The 20,804-nt window shown below is 42.6% G+C and overlaps 1 protein-coding gene across 3 annotated transcripts in view; it reads left to right on the forward strand.

Moving 5' to 3' along the window:
* Positions 1 to 20,804, forward strand: part of LRRC20 (leucine rich repeat containing 20) — a 104,359-nt gene that overhangs the window by 13,518 nt on the left and 70,037 nt on the right. For all 3 annotated transcript variants that reach the window (XM_044420512.1, XM_044420513.1, XM_044420514.1), the window contains exon 3: positions 16,181 to 16,330. In XM_044420512.1, the coding sequence (XP_044276447.1) occupies positions 16,181 to 16,330 (150 nt within the window). The remainder of the gene's footprint in view (positions 1 to 16,180; positions 16,331 to 20,804) is intronic.

Here is a 20,804-nt window from a genome sequence, read left to right on the forward strand (position 1 = left end):
TAGGAATACTAAATGGCTTTACAAAAAGGCAGCAAAGATGAAAGTGAATATGCCCACTCATACCGTTTTGGATCTTTGTTCTATGTCATGAAAATTTCATGAAAACTTTGAGTATATATTAAAATAATGACATGGTTAATTTTAAATACTTAATTTAGCTTCTGGTAGAATAAATGGGAAACTTAAATTTTTATGCAATACATTTATACTCCATCTTTCAGAACAGAAATTCATTGGAAGACTGTTTACAAAAAACTGAAACAAGTAGAATCAATTTAAGTGAAATTCAAAGACTCCTAAAGAGAAGAAGCACACGGGTAGAACTCTGAATCAAATGAACATTCTGAAGGTCTGCTTAAAGGGCCAGGACAACTCTTTTTGGGAGACAGTTTAAGAAACATGGACTCCTCTACATCAGGGCTTCCCAGTGCTGCACTGTGGTGCTCCCGCACAGCTCCTTAGTCCCTGGTCTCTTCAAAACCACTTTTTAAATAAAAATAATTAAAAGGGAGTAGAGCAGAGAAAAAGAGAGCAAGGCTAGGAGTGAAAAGAAGCATCAGTTCAGTGAGGAGCATTTTGTGGTGGTGTCCATACCAGTTTCTTGCATTCCCAAACATGCCCAAAGAGGTTGCGGGGGCAGCTCTAGAGTATCATGAGAGCAGAATGGTGACCCATTCTTTCTTTGAGCATAGGAGGAATCTCTTTTTAAGGAACTTCAGGCAGCTTACTTAGCTGTTCCTTATGACAGTTTGTGTTGGGTTGTACATACGCAAGTACAAGGTGCAGGTCCCTCATCTCAGATTTTGAGGCTTGTAACTACATTTGCACAAAATAGCACATTGACTGAGATTTCCATCTGGGGATGCATCTCTGGTATTAAGAGCCTGATCTGTGCCTGCAGGAATAGGAAAGCAGAGAGCATCGTGTTGGCAACTCTGTTTTTGTATAGCAAGAGTCAGAGTAGAAAGATCGCTGCACTGGGACTCAGGAGATGGGAGTTCTAGTCCTCACCAGGCCATGGAGCTCACTGGTGACTTTGGGTCAATCACTCATTCTCAGTCTGGCCTACCTCACAGTGCTGTTGTGAGGATAACGTGGAGTAGAGGAGGAGTATGTAAGCTGCTCTGGGTTTCTTGCAGGAAAAAAGTGGGAATCTGGTTCCTGCTTCCTAGCCGAGCAGATCAGAGGAAGCTCCCCAGAGGAAGCTCTGAGATACAAGCAGCCAAGCTCCCAGGGAGCAGAGCAAGCAAATGGGATGAGCAAGCAGGAGTTCAGTGGCAGAGCTGCAGTGGAAGAGGAGACAGAGGTGGAGGCAAAGGGGTGGGGGCCTGGACTAGCCCAACAGCAGTCGCTTCCAAGAGGCCATGTGCTCCTGAGCTGCAGCTGAAGAGGGCATGGCCTAAGAGCTGCGACTGAATGGGAGTCACCTGATTACTAGCAGCAGCTGTGTGGATGGGAAGATTCATTCTGGTTCCTGGCTCCTAGCTTGTTCTGTGTTTCTCCTATGTTGTTCTCTTGCCTGAGGTCAACATGGCAAGAGAACAACAAGCGCAAGCTTAGAACGAAAGGTGAGAGCAGCCGAGTAGTATCTACTCTCAAGGTAATAAAAGAAGATGAAGAGTTTTTAGACAGAGCGGTGGAACTGCAACAGCTAGGAGTAGTACAGAAGCCAGAAGTGCAACAGTAAACTGTGGAAGAAGAGGAGAATCCTGAGGGAAGAGAAAATGAGCAGGAAACTCCCTGGAAAAGTTAGGTGCAGAAGAACTAGAAGACACTCTGCACCAGTGGAAGCAGTGGAACTCTAGAACCACTTTCAGTTACTTGAGGATGAGACTGGAGGGCAGCCTGCTGTGAAGGTGGCCTAGAAGACCATCAGATCCAACCCTCTCCTAGTGCCGAACACCAAGCTACACCATCCCTCTCAGATGCCTGTCCAGTTGCATCTTGAATGCCTCCAGTGTGGGAAAGCCCACAGCCTCCTTAGGTCATTGGTTCCTGACTGTTGCACTGCTCTAACAGTCAGGAATATAACAGCTGGAGTCTGACTTCGTGTAACTTGAGCCGGTATTCCATGTCCTGCACTCTGGGATGATTGAGATCTGTCCTTCCTCTTTGTGACAGCCTTTCAAGTACTTGTGGAGTGCTATCATATCCCCCCTCAGTCTTCTCTATGCTAAAAATAACCAGTTCTTTCAATCTTTCCTCATAGGGTTTTGTTTCTAGTCCCTGGATCATCCTTGTTGCCTTCTTAACCCTTTCCAGCTTGTCTGCATCTTTCCTTAATTGTGATACCCAGAACTAGACACAGTACTCCAGATGTTGTGCTTGGAATGAAGTGCTTGGTCCCACTATGCCGTGGTCTGTTATGGCTTCCTGAAACATCTGGACTTTAATGAACTCATAGAGGAATCCTTCTGTGAGTGGCCTGGGCCTGTTTGTTGCTTGAAAACAAGCAACATTTGTGATGTTGCACAGTCTCCTTACTGATTGCAAGGCACATCCATTAATACATCAGACTTACCTTCCAATTTCCTGATTTTAGAAAGCTCAAGGCAACATGAGATAGCCTTAACTCTGGTCTTAAACCAGCACCAAGAAGTCATTTACCATGTAGATGTAAACAGACGTATAGATATTTATGGCCAAAACAGCTTACTTCTGAGTAAGCCTGCCCAAGACCTCAGCATATCTCTCCTTCCACATCAGTAATCCATTAATCAGTGGGAGCAATTTCCTCAGCTTTCAGAATAACCCTCCCTTTTATTGCAGTCGATAAGAATAACCCTCCCTTGTATTGCAGTCGATAGTGCTCTTCAGTGTGGTTGACAAGAGCCGTACAACTCAGTGGAATTTATCCCAAAATACTGGCAGACTGACAGCATTTAGACTTCTGCGTGAAACATGCCCAACAGAACTTTGCCAACAATTCCCGCATAAGCATTCATGAGGCAAAGAATCCTTCATCATTTTTTAAACGCTGCACTGAATTTCCAATGGAAGACACCTTTCCTCAGCAAGCCCGAACACAAACAAGCCATTCTGCAGTTTCTCCCAGAGCATGAGAGAAATATATGTGTTTGAGTCAAAATGCAAATGTGTCTATTTGCAATACTTTGTAGTTTGCTGTATCTGTGGCAATTTGTCTCAGATCAGGTTTTGATACTTTGATTAATTGGAGACCTGATCAGGCAGCTCATGGATGCCGAGTTGCAGAGAGCAGCTTACAAGACCCCCTTGTTGCTCTTTGTGCTCTTGCCTGTTCCACCACCAGTGACAACCCCTCCATTGATGCCTCAGTGGAGCATCACTTTGAAGCATCTGGGACTGGTTCACCACCTTTTAAAATTATTACTTTATTATGGCAAATATAATTAACATGTTTGCAAATGTCTCCTTTTAAAAAATTGTTGGTCTTTTAGTCATGAGCAAGTGCATGCTTATGGCTGTCTGATGTATGTAGTCTTGCCTAGTTGATGGCCTTGTCAAACGGAGCAAAGCAAAGTTGGTAGCATATTCGGAAATGGATGAGTTAAGACTGCATAGAAGTCCTTTGGTGCACGCTCGGTAAGCTATCAGTTGAAAATTGCTGCTAAAAGGAAAGAAGTGGGTTCACCAAAAGTAGGATGGTGACATAATCTCCCCCTTAGCAAAGTGATTCAATGCTGAGCTCACCTTTTCAGTGCCTTCCACATTTTCGGCACTTCCCAGGGTCTCTGCCTACTCCAGAAAGGGGAGGCATTATCCCTGCTGCCTTCTCACAGCTTCTTTTTCAAGCGGTTGCTGCTGGGGCTACTCGGACTCCCTGATAGCCAAGAAAGAAAGGAAAAACAGGTAGAGAAGGTAGCACATGGGGGGTTGGTGTAAATCACACTGGTGCAGGTGTGCCATATGTCCCATCCTATTCTGCCACCTGAAAGGTCCGTGCGTTTGTCCGTCCGTCTGTCCTTCCTTTCTGCTGGCTGGAAAATTTGCATTTTTTTTTCCTTTTTACTGGGAGGTATTCACAGATTTGGGACTGCAGGTGGCGCAGTGGTTTAAACCGCTGTGCTGCTGGGCTGGTTGATCGAAAGGTTGCCAGTTCGAATGTGCACAACGAGGTGAGTTCCCGTTGCTCCGTCCCAGCTCCTGCCAACCTTGCAGTTCGAAAGCATGCAAATGCAGGTAGATAAAAAGGTACCACTTTGGTGGGCAGGTAACAGTGTTCTGTGCACTTTGGTGTTCAGTCATGCCGGCCACATGACCACGGAGACTGTCTGCGGACAAGCGCTGGCTCCCTCGGCTAGGAAACGGAGATGAGCACCGCCCCCTAGAGTCAGGCATGACTGGATATAACGTCAAGGGGAAACCTTTTCCTTTTTTATTCACAGATTTCATGCCTAGGGGATAAATAGAAGGAAATGTCATGCAATTTTCCTCTTTATGTATGTCCCAGCCATGAACAAATGAAAAATGCCAGCTGTGTAACTTTCTGGGGATGAAAAGCAATAGGACCCCAACTGCAAATGTTTGAGGCTTTGGGTAGAAAAAGGCTGTAAAGAAAACAGGGTAGTGAAAGGAGGTAGGAAGGGGAGACAAGACGAGTTCTGCTGAGAAGGAAACTGTGATACTGGGTGGCTTAAAATGTCATGTGAACTCAGCTATTTCTTGAACCACCACTCCGGGGAGTGTCTAAGGTTTCTACTGTCCATCCCCAGTAAAAGCTACTTGTTCTTAGCTTTGGTGAGTCACCTTCTTTCCACCCCCTCTTCTGGAAGGAATGTTTTACAGCAGGGGTGGGGAGCCCACCTGCCCTATTTACTAGCACTGTGAGATGCATTTCATTTCCTATTAGACTGTAGAGATGGGTTACCTAAAGCTGGAGGCTGAACCTCAGGGCCACAATCTCAAACCAACTTAGACTACAGTCTCCATCTGTCCCTGCAGAGTTCCTCAGATGCCCCCGCCCCACCCCGCTTCTCCCCATGAATTGTTTAGCAATTTCCCCACTTTAGTGCAAGTGTTTGAAATGCCTCTCCTTGGACTCAGTAACTGATAATAAAAACTTTAAACTAAATTTTGCAGGTATTTTGTCACCTCTGCCTTTGCCTTTGGTCCTGCCCTCCATTGCAACGCACCCCTCAGAGCTACTCCAAACCAAATTTTGTTCTTTGGTTGAAAGAGCTTCAACACCTCTGACCTAGAGCCAGGTGCAGAAATTGTGTGCATGTGGACATGCATTAAAGAAGCCCGCCTTTAGCTAAGATGCTTTGCCAAAAACAGTTTCACATTTATAAGCATCAGAATTATACTGCTTATAAAAATGTCACCTGTTTCGTTAATAATGTGAAAATGGTCCACATCATGGGTTGAACAAGCCACAGGTTGCCAGGTTGCCTCTTGCCCTCAAATAAGCCATTCTGCAGGAAGTAGTCAGTGTTCAGATGACATGACAGCCCATGTGGCTAGTGACCCTCAAAGGCTGGGCACATCACACTGACCCTGTCAATGTGTCTCTCTTGTACTATCAAATCGTGTTATGAGCGTGTCTCTTATGGGGCATGTTTTTCTACACTGCTGTGTTTACATGTGTGAGAGAGGAAGGGAAAAGGAGAGAGAGTGAAAAAAATGAGCCAGTGTGCTATCATGTGTGAAAGATGTGCACACATTGATTTAGCTGAAATTATCCCTGTTTGAGGTGCAATTAGGGTTTTTTTTTTTTTTTTTTTGGTTTTGCATGATGAGCAATAGGAGGATGTTTGTGAATTTGAGGTTTAGAATGAATATTCTGAAAGTGATGAGATAACCAAAGGCAATCCAGATAAGAACATGCTATATTGATTTGCATTATAAATAATGCATATACTCGAGCTCCATCTGATGGAAAAATGAGCAGATGAGCCTGGCAACAAACGAGACTGGGTTGTATATAATGAACATGGCTGTGTAACTTCGTAAGTTGGTTATGTTAGAGATTCGCTCAGGGATGGGCAACTTCAAGAGTTCTGTGGGTTGTTTTGCTCCCCCCCCCCCCCCCCAAGCCCCAGCAAACCAGTTGGTGGTTTGTTGCTGATTTTGGTGGTAAAACCCCGTGGAAGACCAAAACAGACAAAATTTAATTTGCCTGTTTCAAGCTTCCATTTAGTGGCAAACTGCCAGTATTTTTGCCTTGGCAGAGAATTTTGGCAGCAGGAGCTGTGCTGTGGACAGTGAAGGCTGCATGTGGTCCATATGTCTCCTACTTGCCATGTTATTAATTCAGTATTGTTTGACTGATCTTCAAATGTAGAGATGCATCATTCCAGGGAGGATACCTAAGACTTTGCATCTGAACTGGAAGAAGAGGCAGGGGCAGAATGCTTAGTGGAAAGGCCAGGGCAAACAAGCGATGAGATAAGGGGCGGCTTATTTTATATTGGTATTTTTGTATTTTTAACCTAATGTTTATCTTTTTTAATTTAATATTATAATTATTTTTTAATTATTGTTGTAAGCCGCCCGAGGCTTCGGCGAATGGGGCGGCATAAAAATGTTTTAATAAATAATAAATAAAAATAAAAACCTGACCGCCTGTAGTTCAGGGGGAGACACTGTGGAACAAGGTGGGTCAAAGAGGGAGGGGTGTAACTGGTCAGCCCAGTGGTCCAATGTCAAGTCAAATGAGTGGACCAGCTAAGGAACAACTGGTGTTCCTGCCCTCTGACCCTCAAACCTCCCTTAAGATAGAGCCAAGTCCATTGGGTAGGAAAGGGGAGAGGGGAATAGAATTTGGAATGAACTCCTGTTATGAGCAGAGCTAAATCTACAATTTGATGGCTCATTAGCTTGATTGATGTTCTTGCTGACAAGCTTTACATTACTCTCTTATAAGTCATACTCCACCCCTCCTGCTCTTCCCTGGTTGATGAATTTATCCCCTTGGCTTGAATGCTTTCATATCTGCAGCCTATGCAAATTGGCACTGCAGAGCAGAATATGAGTGCTGTCAGGCTGCAGGATCGTATGGCTGCTCTCCAAACCTATTTCCAAGCTGCTGGAAAACTCCAGCCACCCAGCTTGATGGGCGACCCTAACTTGGAAGGGTTCAAGGCACGAGGAAACAGTTTGGGGTTATACATGGTGTTGGAAGCATACTAAGGACCCTGCAAGGGAAGGAGAGAGCTACACAGTTCTTAATGAGGCCACACCAAATTTTATGGGTATTAAGTTTGCTAAGCCATGTTGTGACTCTACCCTTAAGTCCGTCCTATCATATGGACAAGTTGAGAGGACGCCTCTGCAGGGGAAGCTGCAGTTAAACACATCTCCAATCCAAGTATGTTAACCATTCAAGAAGAAAAACAAGAGTTCAGTCTCAAAAATTATTTTATTCTTTACTATTAACATTGATATATCACCTTATTTGCATAGAAAATCGTAGAATGTCTCTCCAGTATTAGTGTGATGTGGCCTATGATGCAAATCATAGTGTTGCTGGCGTTCCATTCCCAGAACCCAAGCCTCTCTGTGAGGAGGTAATTTTTTTCAATCCTTCCACAATCAAAAAACAAATAGAGACTTTACTTAAGTTATGCATACTGTGTAATAATGCTACTGATACTTGAAATTAAACAGCTCCTTGGTAGAATCTTTTCTGTTCTTAATGCCTGTATGTTCATCAGGATTGAGTGGCAGGCTCATGGGCTTTGACGTTTTTGTTACTGGAATCTGGATCGATTGAACGCCTGCACAAAAACGCATCTAAACGTCACCATTTCTGTGCATGTCCTCATATTGGTTGGTTTATCCCTTTAACTTCTGAAGAGGAATCGAAAAGGGATGTCAAAATTTGCCATGGTCGTGATAGTAGACTAATGTTACTTAAACCTTTGGGTGCTGCTTTCCAAATCAGTCTCTGTACATGTTTGGATTGGAAGTCCTTCCACAAAAGAATCCCGTTAGAAGAAACAGCCATGCCAGTTTGTATCCACCCCTCCTTCTAAGAGCAAAATCCAGTTCTTTCTAACAGAGATGCTGCAGTTCCCAGGAGTGTTATGCATGTCACGGACCACCTACATTTCTTGGTGGACCAAGCTGTGTTCTTCGCTTGCACGTTTGGCTCTAAATATTGCTGCCTTCTGACCAATACGCTATCTGCACAAGCAACCCTTTGAAGCATTCCTGCGGGTGATGGCAGCCAAACAGCCAAAGTAATGAGAATTCCAAGATGCTTATGGCCCCAAGGAAGAAGGTGGTGTCCCTCCACATCACTCTTTTGACTAAACAATTACCTTAACCCCAGGGGCATCTATCTATTTGTGTTGGGAAGTTATGCCCCATGTCTATCAAAGGGTTGGTCATGTGCAAGAAATCCTCAATTACAATATAGAACATTGTTTTGTTTGTCTCTCCACCTTTCCAGTTGGGATTCCTTTTAAGAAGAAACCTGGCAATGGTATGTGACCACCAGCCCCTTAACTGGCTTATGGCCCCCAATAAATACTCTTTTCCCCTCATCCCAGAATTCGTAGAATAGCTGAGCAAGGCTCATATTCTCTCCAGATTGGATTTACAAGGAACTTAGAACCTACAGTGTATACAGGAAGCAGATAAATGAAAAAGAGCATTTCGTACCAGATAAAGGACTTTTTAATATCTGGGGATGCCTTTTGGAGAAGGGCCTTTCATTTTCATGCATTTCATGAATACTTGGACAAATTCCTGATGGTTTATCTCGATGATTTACTGATCTACTCAAGTGACCCTAGCCATTAACAACTTGTAAAGCAGTGTTACATAGACTACGAGTACACCATCATTTTGTCAGTTTGGACAAGCATGCTTTGATTTGACAACCTTGACCTTTTTAGGGTATAAAATTTCAGCTCAAGGCATTGAAAAGGAACCAGAACATCTTGGGAAGAACTTCATTCTAGATGGGATTTACTGAAATTCCTAGACTTTGCCTATTTTTACAAGAAATTTCTATTCAGTTATGCTCCATTTGCTGCTCCACTAATAAAGGAAAGGTAGGAAAACCTCTTTTCACTGTCCCCCTCATCTCTGCTTAGCAGGCTTGTCAATTTAAACCTTTACACTCTGACCTTAAGAGGTTCTTCAAACTGGCATTTCAGACAGAGTGGCAGGAGCCACCCTCTTGCAAAAGCAGTAGACGGGGTAGTTAGGGCCCTGTGCTTGTCATTTTCAAATGTTAGCTTGTTCCAAACATAAGTATACCTTTTGGGAAAAGGAGTTCCTGGTGATTAAATCTGCTTTGGAAACTTGGAAACTTAAGTTATTGATTTAAAGGGGCCAACCATCTCCCCAGATATCTGCATAAAAATTTGGAGCATTTCCAGATGGCCAAACTATTGAACCAACATCAGAATGCACCTTGTTCTTTTTCCACCTTCAGAGGCTCGCTCGCTCTCTCTCTCTCTCTCTCTCGCCCTAGTTTCACTCAGAGCAAGAAGAGCAGTCTCTTGCAGCCCTCATTCTTTGCCCAGAAAGTTAACTTGGCTGCTCATTAACTTTGCTGCTCTTAGCCCTCCCCACATTTGGCTTGATGATTTGTACCTCAAACAGCTGGGGTGGCCCTTTAGGTCAGGCCACTCTGGCAGAGGTATGTGTGGAGCGGGCGGCCATTGGACAATAGATCTCCATTTTCAATGCAGGACAACTTTTTATCATTTGCAATATGTTCATGTGCCTTCTCTTCAGCAGAGGGAAAAAATATCGCATCAGTGCCATGTCTTCCTTACGGCAAGAAGTTTGAGGTTGCCGATATCCTGAACTCTCAGTTCTTTTGTGGCCTTTTGCAATATTTAGTGTATTAGAAGGGCCAAGGTTCTGAGGAACACTCTTGGAAGCCACTGGAATATCTGCATGCCACCCATTTGATGTGTTGTTTCTACAACCAATACCCTCAGAAGTGAGGAGGTGAACAACTGAAGGGGAGCGTGCACCATGGGGATGGAGATGGTGTAGCGATTCGGCATTTCTTGCAGCATATAATATTCCAAGGTGGATATCACAGATTCTGAATTTGAACTGGAAGAAAAGGCAAGGTTGGAATGTTTAATTAGCAAGGCCAGTGAGCTGTGAGATAAGTCAACAGGCTGGTGAAATCCAACCTGTGTCTGGTTTGAGAGAGAAACTGAAAGCAAGAGGATCAGCAGGGGAGAAGTATAACTTGAGCACCACAGTGGTCTGACCGCAACAAAAATGGGCAGACCAATTAAGTAACATCCAGCATTCCTGATGTCTGGGCCACAAGCAGTACAAACCTCCCTGAGGAGAGAGTCAAGTCAGTTTGTTGAGGAATGGAGATGGGGAATGTGATTTGGAATGAACTCCTGGTATGGACAGAACTAAAATTAGAGGACTCCTTAACTTGGTGAATGCCTCTTGCTAAAAGCCTTTTTATTATCAAGCCAGTCCTGGATGGTCAGCATTAGCATAGTAAATGCTTGTACTTAAATGTCTCTCCTCTTGATCTGCAGTGAAGAGAAAAGGAGGAAGGTAGTGGGAGAAAGAAACCAGCTTGCAACAGGAAGTAACCAATAGAATTTCAATTCTTATGGTTTGTTTATGACAAGAAAATATTGTTCATGGGGATAGGCCAGACCATGAAAAGGAGTCATTATACTGGTGATAGGCTCAGAAATACAGCCCTGGTTCGCGAGATGTAAATTTTCATACAAGCCAATTGCATTAAACTATATTATTATGCAGTAGATCTAGTCTGGATCAGAGACTGTATCTTTAATTTCAATGAAAGATTAGGGAAACTGGAGATAGACTTATTTTCAAAAAGCTTTGATCCTAAATAGTCATGTATTCAGGGATGGTCTAATAAATGTTTTGTTTCTTATGAGAAGAAACAGTCCTCCAATCTCTCCCTTGATGCCTCCAATAGAAGCGTATTATGGAAAACATTTGAGGAAAAAAATGATTCTCTAGCATATGGAGACATGGTCAACCAACAAGGATGAATTAAGTTGTGACAAGAATTAAAAGATGAAGGAAAAAATAGTTCCTTTATTATCAATAGGTTTCAAGATTAAAAAAAGAAATTCAAACAGGAAAAAGCATAATAAGGAATCTTACTGATTTTGAAACTATAATTAAACATCAAAAAGACCATCGAGGACGAATTTATAAATCATTGTTTAAACATGTTACTGATACTCAACAAGTTAAAATATCTATGAAGAACTGGTTGGAGACCTTTGAAGGGAAGCCTTACGGACAAAAGTTATGACTTTCACTGCAAGTCAAATATTAAGAGAGAACTGGTATAAGATGCATTTTTGGTGGTATATTACCCCAAGAGGTAGACAGAAAATGGATAAGAATTTTAATGGAAAATGTTGGAATTGTAAAGAGAAAGATTGGACATTCCACCATATATGGTAGACCTGTGATAGAACTAAAAGATTTTAGAAGCAGATACAGATGGAAATGCAGAAAATACTTAAAATGGACTTTCCAATGAACACCAGGAATATTCTATTGACTATTGTACATATCCCAAAGATTATGACAGAGTTATTTAAATACATGCCAACAACAGCAAGAGTGGTAACTGCTTCAAAGTGGAAAGCTGAAGACTGTCCAGATATTGAGGATTGGAAAAACAAGTTAACTGACTATGCAATAATGATGAAATTGACTAACTAGATTGATTAACAGAAGTCTAGTTAAAGAATTTACTCAAAGATGGAAAATTGTTATCAACAATTTAATTGTTAAAGAAAATACAGTTTTTATAAATGTCGATAGTTACTACTTTAAAGTTAAATCAATAGACTAGACAAATGTTGCCTGACTGAAAATTGAATTGTCTTGACAGAATTATAGCCGGTGAGATTTTCGCTATTATGAATGTGCTTAAATGTTGATGTCACATTATTTAAACATCATTTTAATTGTTAAAATATATCATCTGGCCAGGGCAACTTCTTCTTCCTTCTCTTTTATCCTCCTATATTATTTATTTACTTATTTTATACTGATAATTTTAATTTTATATTATTAAGTTTGTAACTCAATGTATTTTTTGTATTTTTGTATTTAATGGTAATTTATTATGTGCTATTGTATTTCAATGTATTTTATTGTGTTGTAAGCTGCCCCGAGGCTTCGGCAAGGGGCGGCATAGAAATGTTAATAATAATAATAATAATAATAATAATAATAAATTTGTGCATTGACCCTTGGCACCTTCCTTTTCCATATCTCCTTTCCTTCCTTACTGTATTGTGTGAAAATAAATTTTAAAAGATTTGAAAATAAAAAGACATTGTGGGAGTACCATTCCAGCTCTTATCATCCTAACATCCTCAAATGTTCAGTGTTTGGCATGGAGAACAGAATTTCAATCTGTTTTGGTGATGAATCTAATCTAGAGAAACAATGGTTTAATGCACACGTAGTATAAAGTTTTTAAAAGGACAGGTTTATCTCTGGTGAGAAGCAGACATTTATTTAGGAAAAAAAATGAAAAGACTGTTCAATAAAATATTTGCAAGATCCAGCACAAAAGAAATCATGAAACAATAATGAAACTAATAGAACCAAATTTAAAGGACAGTGGCAGTGATTATAATTCTACATGGCCTATTCAGTTTAGCTTTGGATAAAAGGACCATTTAGATGAACCAGTGCATTGATGCATTACTTTTGTGAAATTGTCTTGGCTTAGAACGGAGAGTGCTTGCAATAAGTTACATCAGCTGTATTTCATTTTATAGCAGGAGCATGAGTGTGTACCTTCTCCTGGGGGTATTTTGGACCCAGAAGTGGCGCTGATGTGGATTTTATAAGCTCCACCAAGCTTATACAGAACCCAGTTTAGCTGGTACCATCTCAGGTAGAACCAGTCCTGGGCATACCTGTATCAGGGAACTGCAAAATCCTCCCTCGGAAAGTTGGCTAGCACACACTACAACCTGGCTTGGCTTCAGGGAGCCACAGGAGGCTGCCATGATCATGCGAACAGTCACTGATGGAACGGGCCCATTGCAGGTGCCTCCATCAAGGGCCCACAACAACCTGTCATCAGCACTGTGCTGGTGACGGTACGCACTTTATCCTTTAGGGGAAGTAACTGTTCTCTCTGAATTGCTCTGGTCAGATAGTGGCTAAATGAGCCAAGGGATAGGGATGGGTGTCATGGCTCATCAAGCTGCTTTAATTTAATTAACTGCAGTGTGGTCACTGATGAAGCCAGTAGTGTATGAAGGCATTCCAGGGAGAGCCAGTGTGGCGTAGTGGTGAAGAGCGTGGGACTGGGACTCAGAGGATCTGGGTTCTAGTCCCCGCTCAGTCATGGAGCCAACTGGGTGACTTTGGGCCAGTCACAGACTCTCAGCCCAACCTACCTCACGGGGTTGTTGTTGTGAGGGATAAGATGAAGGAGGAGGAGATGTAAGCTGCCTTGAGCCCTTTGTAGGAAAAAGGCAGGATATAAATCGCAATATAAATAAATAAATAAATAAATATAGGAAACTCCAGTTCATTTCAACAGGAGGTTTCTCCCACATCGATCCTAGGCTTGCTGTTTCTTCAGCTGGCTAATTGTAGAGTTGCCATTGTGTCAGAACAAAATCAAAGAAGAGTCTTGAAGCAGCTTACAGATGGGCGCATTTGCTGTAGTGCAAGCTTTCATGGTTGAGATACTGTGGCATGTGTTCCGTAACCTGTGAAAGCTATGACTAACTCAGTGAAGCAGGAGGAAGAGGATGATTAAGCTCGAGACCCAGCAGTGTGGCATTCTGAATACCTGCTTTTCAGCTTTAATGGCTGTAGAGGGAAAAATCCTTTACATTGTATTATGTTCAGTTTTGATTCCTAAGCAGCTGCTCTTTGCCTTCTGACATTTTCATATACCTAATTTTCATTTTATAGATAAGGGGAGATGAGGAGGGTTGGGTGCTCTAAATAAAAGCCAACATCCCTCTGCAGAAGAAATTTATCTGCATATAAAGAGGAATTAGTATCCCAGGGTTATGATTATAGACTGCAAGGACATGAATGAACAGGGACTGTGATGAATCATCCAGTGGTTTTGCATAAATGAAAGTGAAGCCTTTGTTGCTTGGAATTAAGTTAGCTATACACATGGTCCCATGTCAGCCCATTACTCTGTACTTGGATAGATATGGCCTTGTGACATCTTAGGGTTCAAGTCCAGTGTAATAAGGAAAAGCAAATTATTCTTTGAAGAAGGCTTCTTTGTGCATCCCATCTCTCTCATTTTCCAGAAGACTAAGGGAAAAGTTCTGAAGCTACCTTTTGGCTTCAACTGAAGTCCACAGGTTGGCTTCTGTATCCATAGCACCCACTTTCTTATTTAACATCTGGTTAATTACACTAAGGCTGTGGAGGAGTGTGGTCCAGTTTCATTGGGTGAAAGGTGTACCCCCGCCCCGAAAATCATTATTGTATTTATTTATTTATTTTTCAATTTATATCCTGCCTTTTCCTACAAAGGGCTCAAGGCAGCTTACATCATTCTCCTCCATCTTATCCCTACAACAACAGCCCTGTGAGGTAGGTTGGGCTGAGAGTCTGTGACTGGCCCAAAGTCACCCAGTTGGCTCCATGGCCAAGCGGGGACTAGAACCCAGATCGCCTGAGTCCCAGTCCCATGCTCTTAACCACTACACCACACTGGCTCCAACATATACCCAATTAAAGGGGTGGGAAAGAAAGGTATTTTTCACATACCTTATAAACAATTGTAAGCTAACTTGAAATAAGGTTGGAATCAAGCAGTAAATAGGAATTACTTCGAAGAAGGTGTTTCTGAATGTAGTTTGTTCTCAGACGGATGATGCCGAGTGGTGAAGGAGGCACTCCTTCCGTGACTCTTTGCTGAATCCAGGTGTGCTTTAGAGCTCATGAACAATTCTGCATTTCCCAGCTAGTAAAATCATGCTGCTGGTGGCCCCTTCGCAGTGCCAGGAGGGTTGGGATTTGAAGCTCTCATGTTTTAAATGGACAGCATCCTCAACAGTTTCTCAGTAACCAAGGATTAGGAACAGTGCCATTTCTTACTTCTACTTACAGGAGAATCTGTTAAAGGATATCTGCAATTGGGACCATGAGAACTGCTCAGAGCAACTTTGTATAGGGTCTTTTTGGTCCTGTTTAAACTGTTTAGAAGAAGCACAAACCATCTTCCTTAAGGAAAGGTAGAAAGCTTCACATGTCATCATGTTTTCTCCCACACAAACATATTTCCACCTTTCCTGGGATCTAAGACACCAAAACAGCTGTGCATAACCCATCTGTTGATAAAGGTCCTTCAAATAATTTATTATTTTTCATATAACGCTTTCTCACTGTGTTTGAACCCTGAGTCACCACCTATTAGCATCCATAATGAAGTCTACAGAAAAGAGATGTTCTGGGAAGTGAAGTTGCTTGGTGAGCTTCTGATCTAGAATCTAACTTAATCAGAACAATTACTTTCCGAATCTGTTGTAGCATAGCATCTTCTTCTTCCCCAACTTTTTCCCCCTTGGGCCATTTTTGTACTATTCAGGATTCAGGCGCATTGTTTTATGAACAAACTGCCGTGCCAGACACCCCAGCCCAAGAACTTTCACTGGAATGTTTTTGCCAGCAGAAGCAGTTAAAGAATCCATGGATACTCCATCCCTGGCTGGTTAACATGATGCCTCAACTTGGAATTCTGGGTTCTCTTTCTCATGATAAGTTGGAATGGAAACCCAACCAGTGAACATGCTGGTTCATGTAATCTAGACGTTTGAGTGAGAGTACAGAGACAGTGGAGAAGATGCATCTCTTAGATGTACTTATTGAACAGGCAGTTGGACTTAAAAGAGTTTCGTCTTGTTTGGGTAGCTGAAGAATGTATGTTTGCTTCAGTGTGACAAAGTGATTTCTAGTGAGGTTGGTGTTTGGTTCTGCACTACTAAAACACTGTTATCTTAAAATTAATCTCCTAGGAACTAATCTTCAAATTTGCGTTTGGTTTAATTCATCTATGTAGCCTATGTGGTGGTGTTTTTGAAAAACATGAAGATTTTGTCACAATGTGTTAATATTGTGTCTCCTGACTTTTCTGTTCTTAAGTATTCGGTCTTCATGGACAGCTAATTAAAATGGGAGATGTTGAAACAGAATACATTTTTTTTCCTGAATAACTGAACTTGCTTTTTTCCTGCTTGCCTCTGTTGGTGTCTTGTTGCAGATCTGGCAGATTGCAAACTGATGAATTTTCCTATTGCCCTTTACAAAGTCTTGAGGCATGTCACTGAAGGCATTCATCTCATCACTCTGGCCAATAATGAGCTGAAGTCTGTGACGAGCAGATTCATCTCCACCTTTAGCCAGCTGAGAGGTAGGTGTGCATGTTTGAAGGAGGCGGTGGAAAGACAGCGCTATCACAATCTTGCCATGTGTTCGACCACATCTCTGCTCATTGTTTTCATATTTTCTTACTGCATATATATGAATTGGTTCCCCTATGAACTGCTATCGACCAGATATACAAAGTAATAATAAAATACCTATTATCAACTAGCGAAACCTCACTGAAGAATCAACTGCAGCATTAAAATCTCAGATCCTCTTGGATATTTAGAAAACATGAGGGCTGACTAATTTTCTCATGGTCAACAAGGATGATGCTGAATGGCAGGCCATTCTAAGGAGAGCATTTTGGTTTTTGATTAGGTTGTTTTATTGTAGTAATGACACTGATTCTCTTCAGGATCCAACTAGGATTTGCATTGTTTGGTATTCTCTTTACCACCCTTTCTCAACCTGCTGTTTTCCAGATGTGTTGGACTACAACTCACAGAATCCTCAGCCAGCATGGGTCCTGTAGTCCAATACATTTTGATTGTGGGAGCTGCCCTATGCAGTTCTAAGAGGTGCTTTACGAAGAACCATTTTTCCCTCAAAGTCGCTCTACTTCCAATCTTGCCCATTTAACATCCATGGAACTACAGTAGAAGGACTTGGATCTCAAGTTAATCAATCAATCAATCAATCAATCAATCTATCTATCTATCTATCTATCTATTTAGAGGAAACCCACCAAAATCAATGAGACTTAAAGTAGTCACGGCCAACTTTTTAAAAAATTGTTAGTTTCAGGAGACAGAGCCATAAAACCCCCCCAGAAACTTTCCGGCATAAGCTGAATTGAATCAGTTTGTCAAAAACATGAAAGCAGGACCTGACTTTACACTTTGCCAGAAAAAAGCTAGCTGTCATCATGTCATTACAGATCATTGCATGTCTTCTGTTCTTTAGGGAACATGGCAGCCTATTACTAATTTCCTAAATTTCAGTGGACTTACAGTATGGAAGGTAACCTAGACATGGGATTTATAAAAGCTCATTGGAACTAGTATCATATCCTGTAAAACGAATAAACGATCATCTGGCAGAATTAATTTCCTCCCCAAAATTGCACTTCTGAGAACTGCAATGAAATTTGCAGTCTGGTGAGGTTACTGAGAGGTTCTGAAAGAGTCAATTTGAAGCATATATGGAATACTGAAGAATATAAAACTCTTATTCCCATTTAATGGACTAATCTGTCATGCATAAATAAAATGAGCATTACTGTAAAATGACACAGAGAGTGGAAGCAATGAAACCATAAGTTGCTTTGGGTTCTCTGCAAGAGGGAAAAATAAGCATGTAGAAGAAATTTAATGATAATAATGATGCAAGCCAGTGGTTTTCGACGACCAGTCTGCAGACTGGTGCTGGTCTGCAGGAGATTTCCTGGTGGCCCATGTGGAGGCTGCATCCCATTCACCAAGGACCAGTGTGGTAGCTGGCTGTGCTCTACATCTCTTCCTTGGTTGGCATCTTGTTCGCGGGGGATGTTCTGGTGTTGCTGGGGGGCCAGGAAGGGGAGAGACAGTTTGGTGGGAGCTGGCTGGGAGCCATGCTGCACTGATTTTGGTATTTTGTTCCTTTGTTGGCATTTTGTGTTGCTCTGTTTCTGATTGTTTTGGAGACCTGACCTCCCCTCCCCTCCGCTCCCCTTTTTTTTCTTTTCTGTTCGTATTGTGTTTGGAAACTAATGCACAAAAAACCACATTATGTGTGTGGTGCATTTTTGTCTCTGCCTTGGTGGTCCCCAAGGTAGTTTTCCTGTTTTCTCCAGTCACCAGCTGTGGAAAGGTTGAAAACTACTGAAGTAGGTCATGGATGTGGTTTAACAGTGATGTGAATAAACAAACAGCCACCATATCTTGATAAATGCATCCTAATGGAAAAGAGGTGATTGAATAGCCAAGCTAGTAATATAGCTGAACTGTTATCTAGAGGCTCCAAATCTCCTGGAGAGATAAGAATTTATTTTAGTGCTAATCGTATAGGCTCTGGTGGCAAAATATGAAGTGCTGTGGGAATAAGTGGAGGAAAATACTGAAGTTCCTGTAGTAGCTGCAGTTACCCAGCCAGTTAAAGTTAATCGATAGTCATCAAAACTGCAGTTCCCTCTTGCACTTTGGGATGTGCTAATCTCTAGAGTGGTCTTTGAGCCAAAGTAATAACCAAGTATGTTTTCCCATGAATATTGAATCCTGGTGTAACACAATAGAGCATGAGCTGGTTTCCCCATTTGGCCTGTGGCACTTCTGTCCATTCCGCCAGGGGATACAGCTTGGTCTATTCATTTATTTAGTATAGTTCTGTCCTGCCTTTTTTCCTTTCAAAAAACTCAAGGTGACTTAATAATTCTCTTCCTCGGTTCAGTCTTGTTCCCTCAAAACAACAACCCCTGAGAGTCTGCGGCTGGCTCAGAGTGGCCCAGTTAGTTCCATGGCTGGGTGGGGACTAGAACCCAGATTGCCTGAGTCCCACACCCATGCTCTTGACCACTACGCCACACTGGCTCCATGCCCCATCCCTGGGAGACTCCCTCCCTTGGGGAGGATGTGACACAAGCAGAGGACTCCACTCACCTGTTGGGTTTGGCACATCACCTGTGCTCGACCCTTCTTCTGTTGCTCCAAAATGAGTCCATGCAGCCTGAGCCAAGCCAGGCGCACTCTGCATGAGGCACCTGTGCTGAACCTCCTGTCCAGTTGGTTGCTTAAATCTCCCCTCCCCTGTATGTGGTGGTCCTGACCCAGATTGCTCTCTCACTCTCATCTGCTATGCCCATGTGTTGTGTGCTGCCGCTCTCAGAAAAGTGAGGCTCAGAGCCACACCGCCGCCGCCGCCCTCCCTGCTTTGCCTCCAGCACAAGAATGGAAAAGAGGATGAACCAATGTTCTGGAAATAAATCTGAGTATGTGTGTGGTGGGGGGACCACAGGCAACCACTGCCTTTGGACGCCTGCATGGATGTCCATTTTACAAGCCCACAGTAGAGTCCTGAGGGAGTCAGGCCAACCAGATCAAGGTCATGTTGGGCTGTGAACATAATGGCCCCGAATCTTGGCATGGGCAGCATGTTCATGCCATGACTGTACTGACTGGACGTGTGAGAGCATCTCCTGCAATCCTGAGCCTGCACGATTCAGGAAGCAGTTGCTCCAGCTAGCCAGAGCAATGAGGACCCTGACAGGGTGAGAGAGTGAAAAGGAAAGTCAGTGAGAGCACGCAGCTGCAAGTTCCTGCTTGAGGGAAGGTCTCTCTCTCACCATGGATGGTGCCAGGGCATTGCCCTGGCCACACAAAACCATGGAGCCTCCTCCTCTGCATTTCCAAGTCGCTTCCTGCCACACAGACTCACAATATACTTGGGATTCAAGGGGTGTATTTATCCCTGCATATAGTCTCTCCCCTTTTGATGCAGCCAGGTAGCATGGCTCTTGATGGGGAAAGTTCTGGGCCCCAGCCAAACCGATGGATAGAACTTTGCAGTCGAAAGCAAAGATCTTTGAAGTGCGGCAAGTAAAAGCTCCCATTCCATTTTCCTGGGATGTAAATCAAAGCTGCTGTGATTTCTGCTTACAGTGATTTAGGGTTTTAAGCGTTGTTTAAAAAATCAAAATGCATTCAGCTAGGATCTCCTTTCATGCTTCCAGACATAGCAAACGCTCTGGCAGATAATCATTTTGGGAGTTTTGTGCACTTGAATACTACACTTCCTGAATGCTGTTTCCAAACACCACAATAGTTTGCATCACTGATCACTGTAATGTGCTCACCTAGCTGAAAGAGAGAGAGAGAGAGAGAGAGAGAGAGAGAGAGAGAGAGAGAGAGAGAGAGAGAGAGAGAGAGAGAGAGAGAGAGAGAGAGTCCTTAGATTCTGGCTGTAGTTGTTCACTTTTTCTAAAAGTCGTGCGCTGTAGGAAACTTGCTGAGAAACATTGGTAGGAAAATAACTTCCTAGCCATTCAGGAAAAGGAAGGAGGGGCATTTACAGGGACTGTGAAGAGCAGATAACATTCCAGTCTGTTTACCAAAGCACTGACAGTTCAATTATTGGAGAAGGCTAATGAATGTTACCCTGTGATCCGGCTAACTTAAACAGGCCGGCCAGTCCTTATTTACACAGTGGCTGGCATTATTTATGCAGTGTGTGCGCTTCGAGTAGGAGTTTGGGAGAAATCACAAAGGTAATGGTGTGTTATAATTTGTAGATAAGGCAGAAGCTGAATGGAATAATGACGGGATGATCAGGTGGAGGTTTTGAGCTTTCAGCACTTGATTTGTTTAGCTGCTTTCTTGGGTTTCAGCAAGCACCCAGGTAGGCGGCTCTTTTGTTTCAACATAATCTAACAACAATCAAAAAGTTTTTCCAGAGGGGAATAACCCAGGGGGGTGCCTGTGTTAATTTGTCCCACTGAAAACAACAAATTTTGTGCCACCTAAGACTAGCAGGTGGTTTCCATAGAC

This window comes from Varanus komodoensis, unplaced genomic scaffold (genome assembly GCF_004798865.1).
Source record: "Varanus komodoensis strain SLA01 unplaced genomic scaffold, ASM479886v1 scaffold11, whole genome shotgun sequence".
In the NCBI taxonomy this organism is placed as follows: Eukaryota; Metazoa; Chordata; class Lepidosauria; order Squamata; family Varanidae; genus Varanus; species Varanus komodoensis.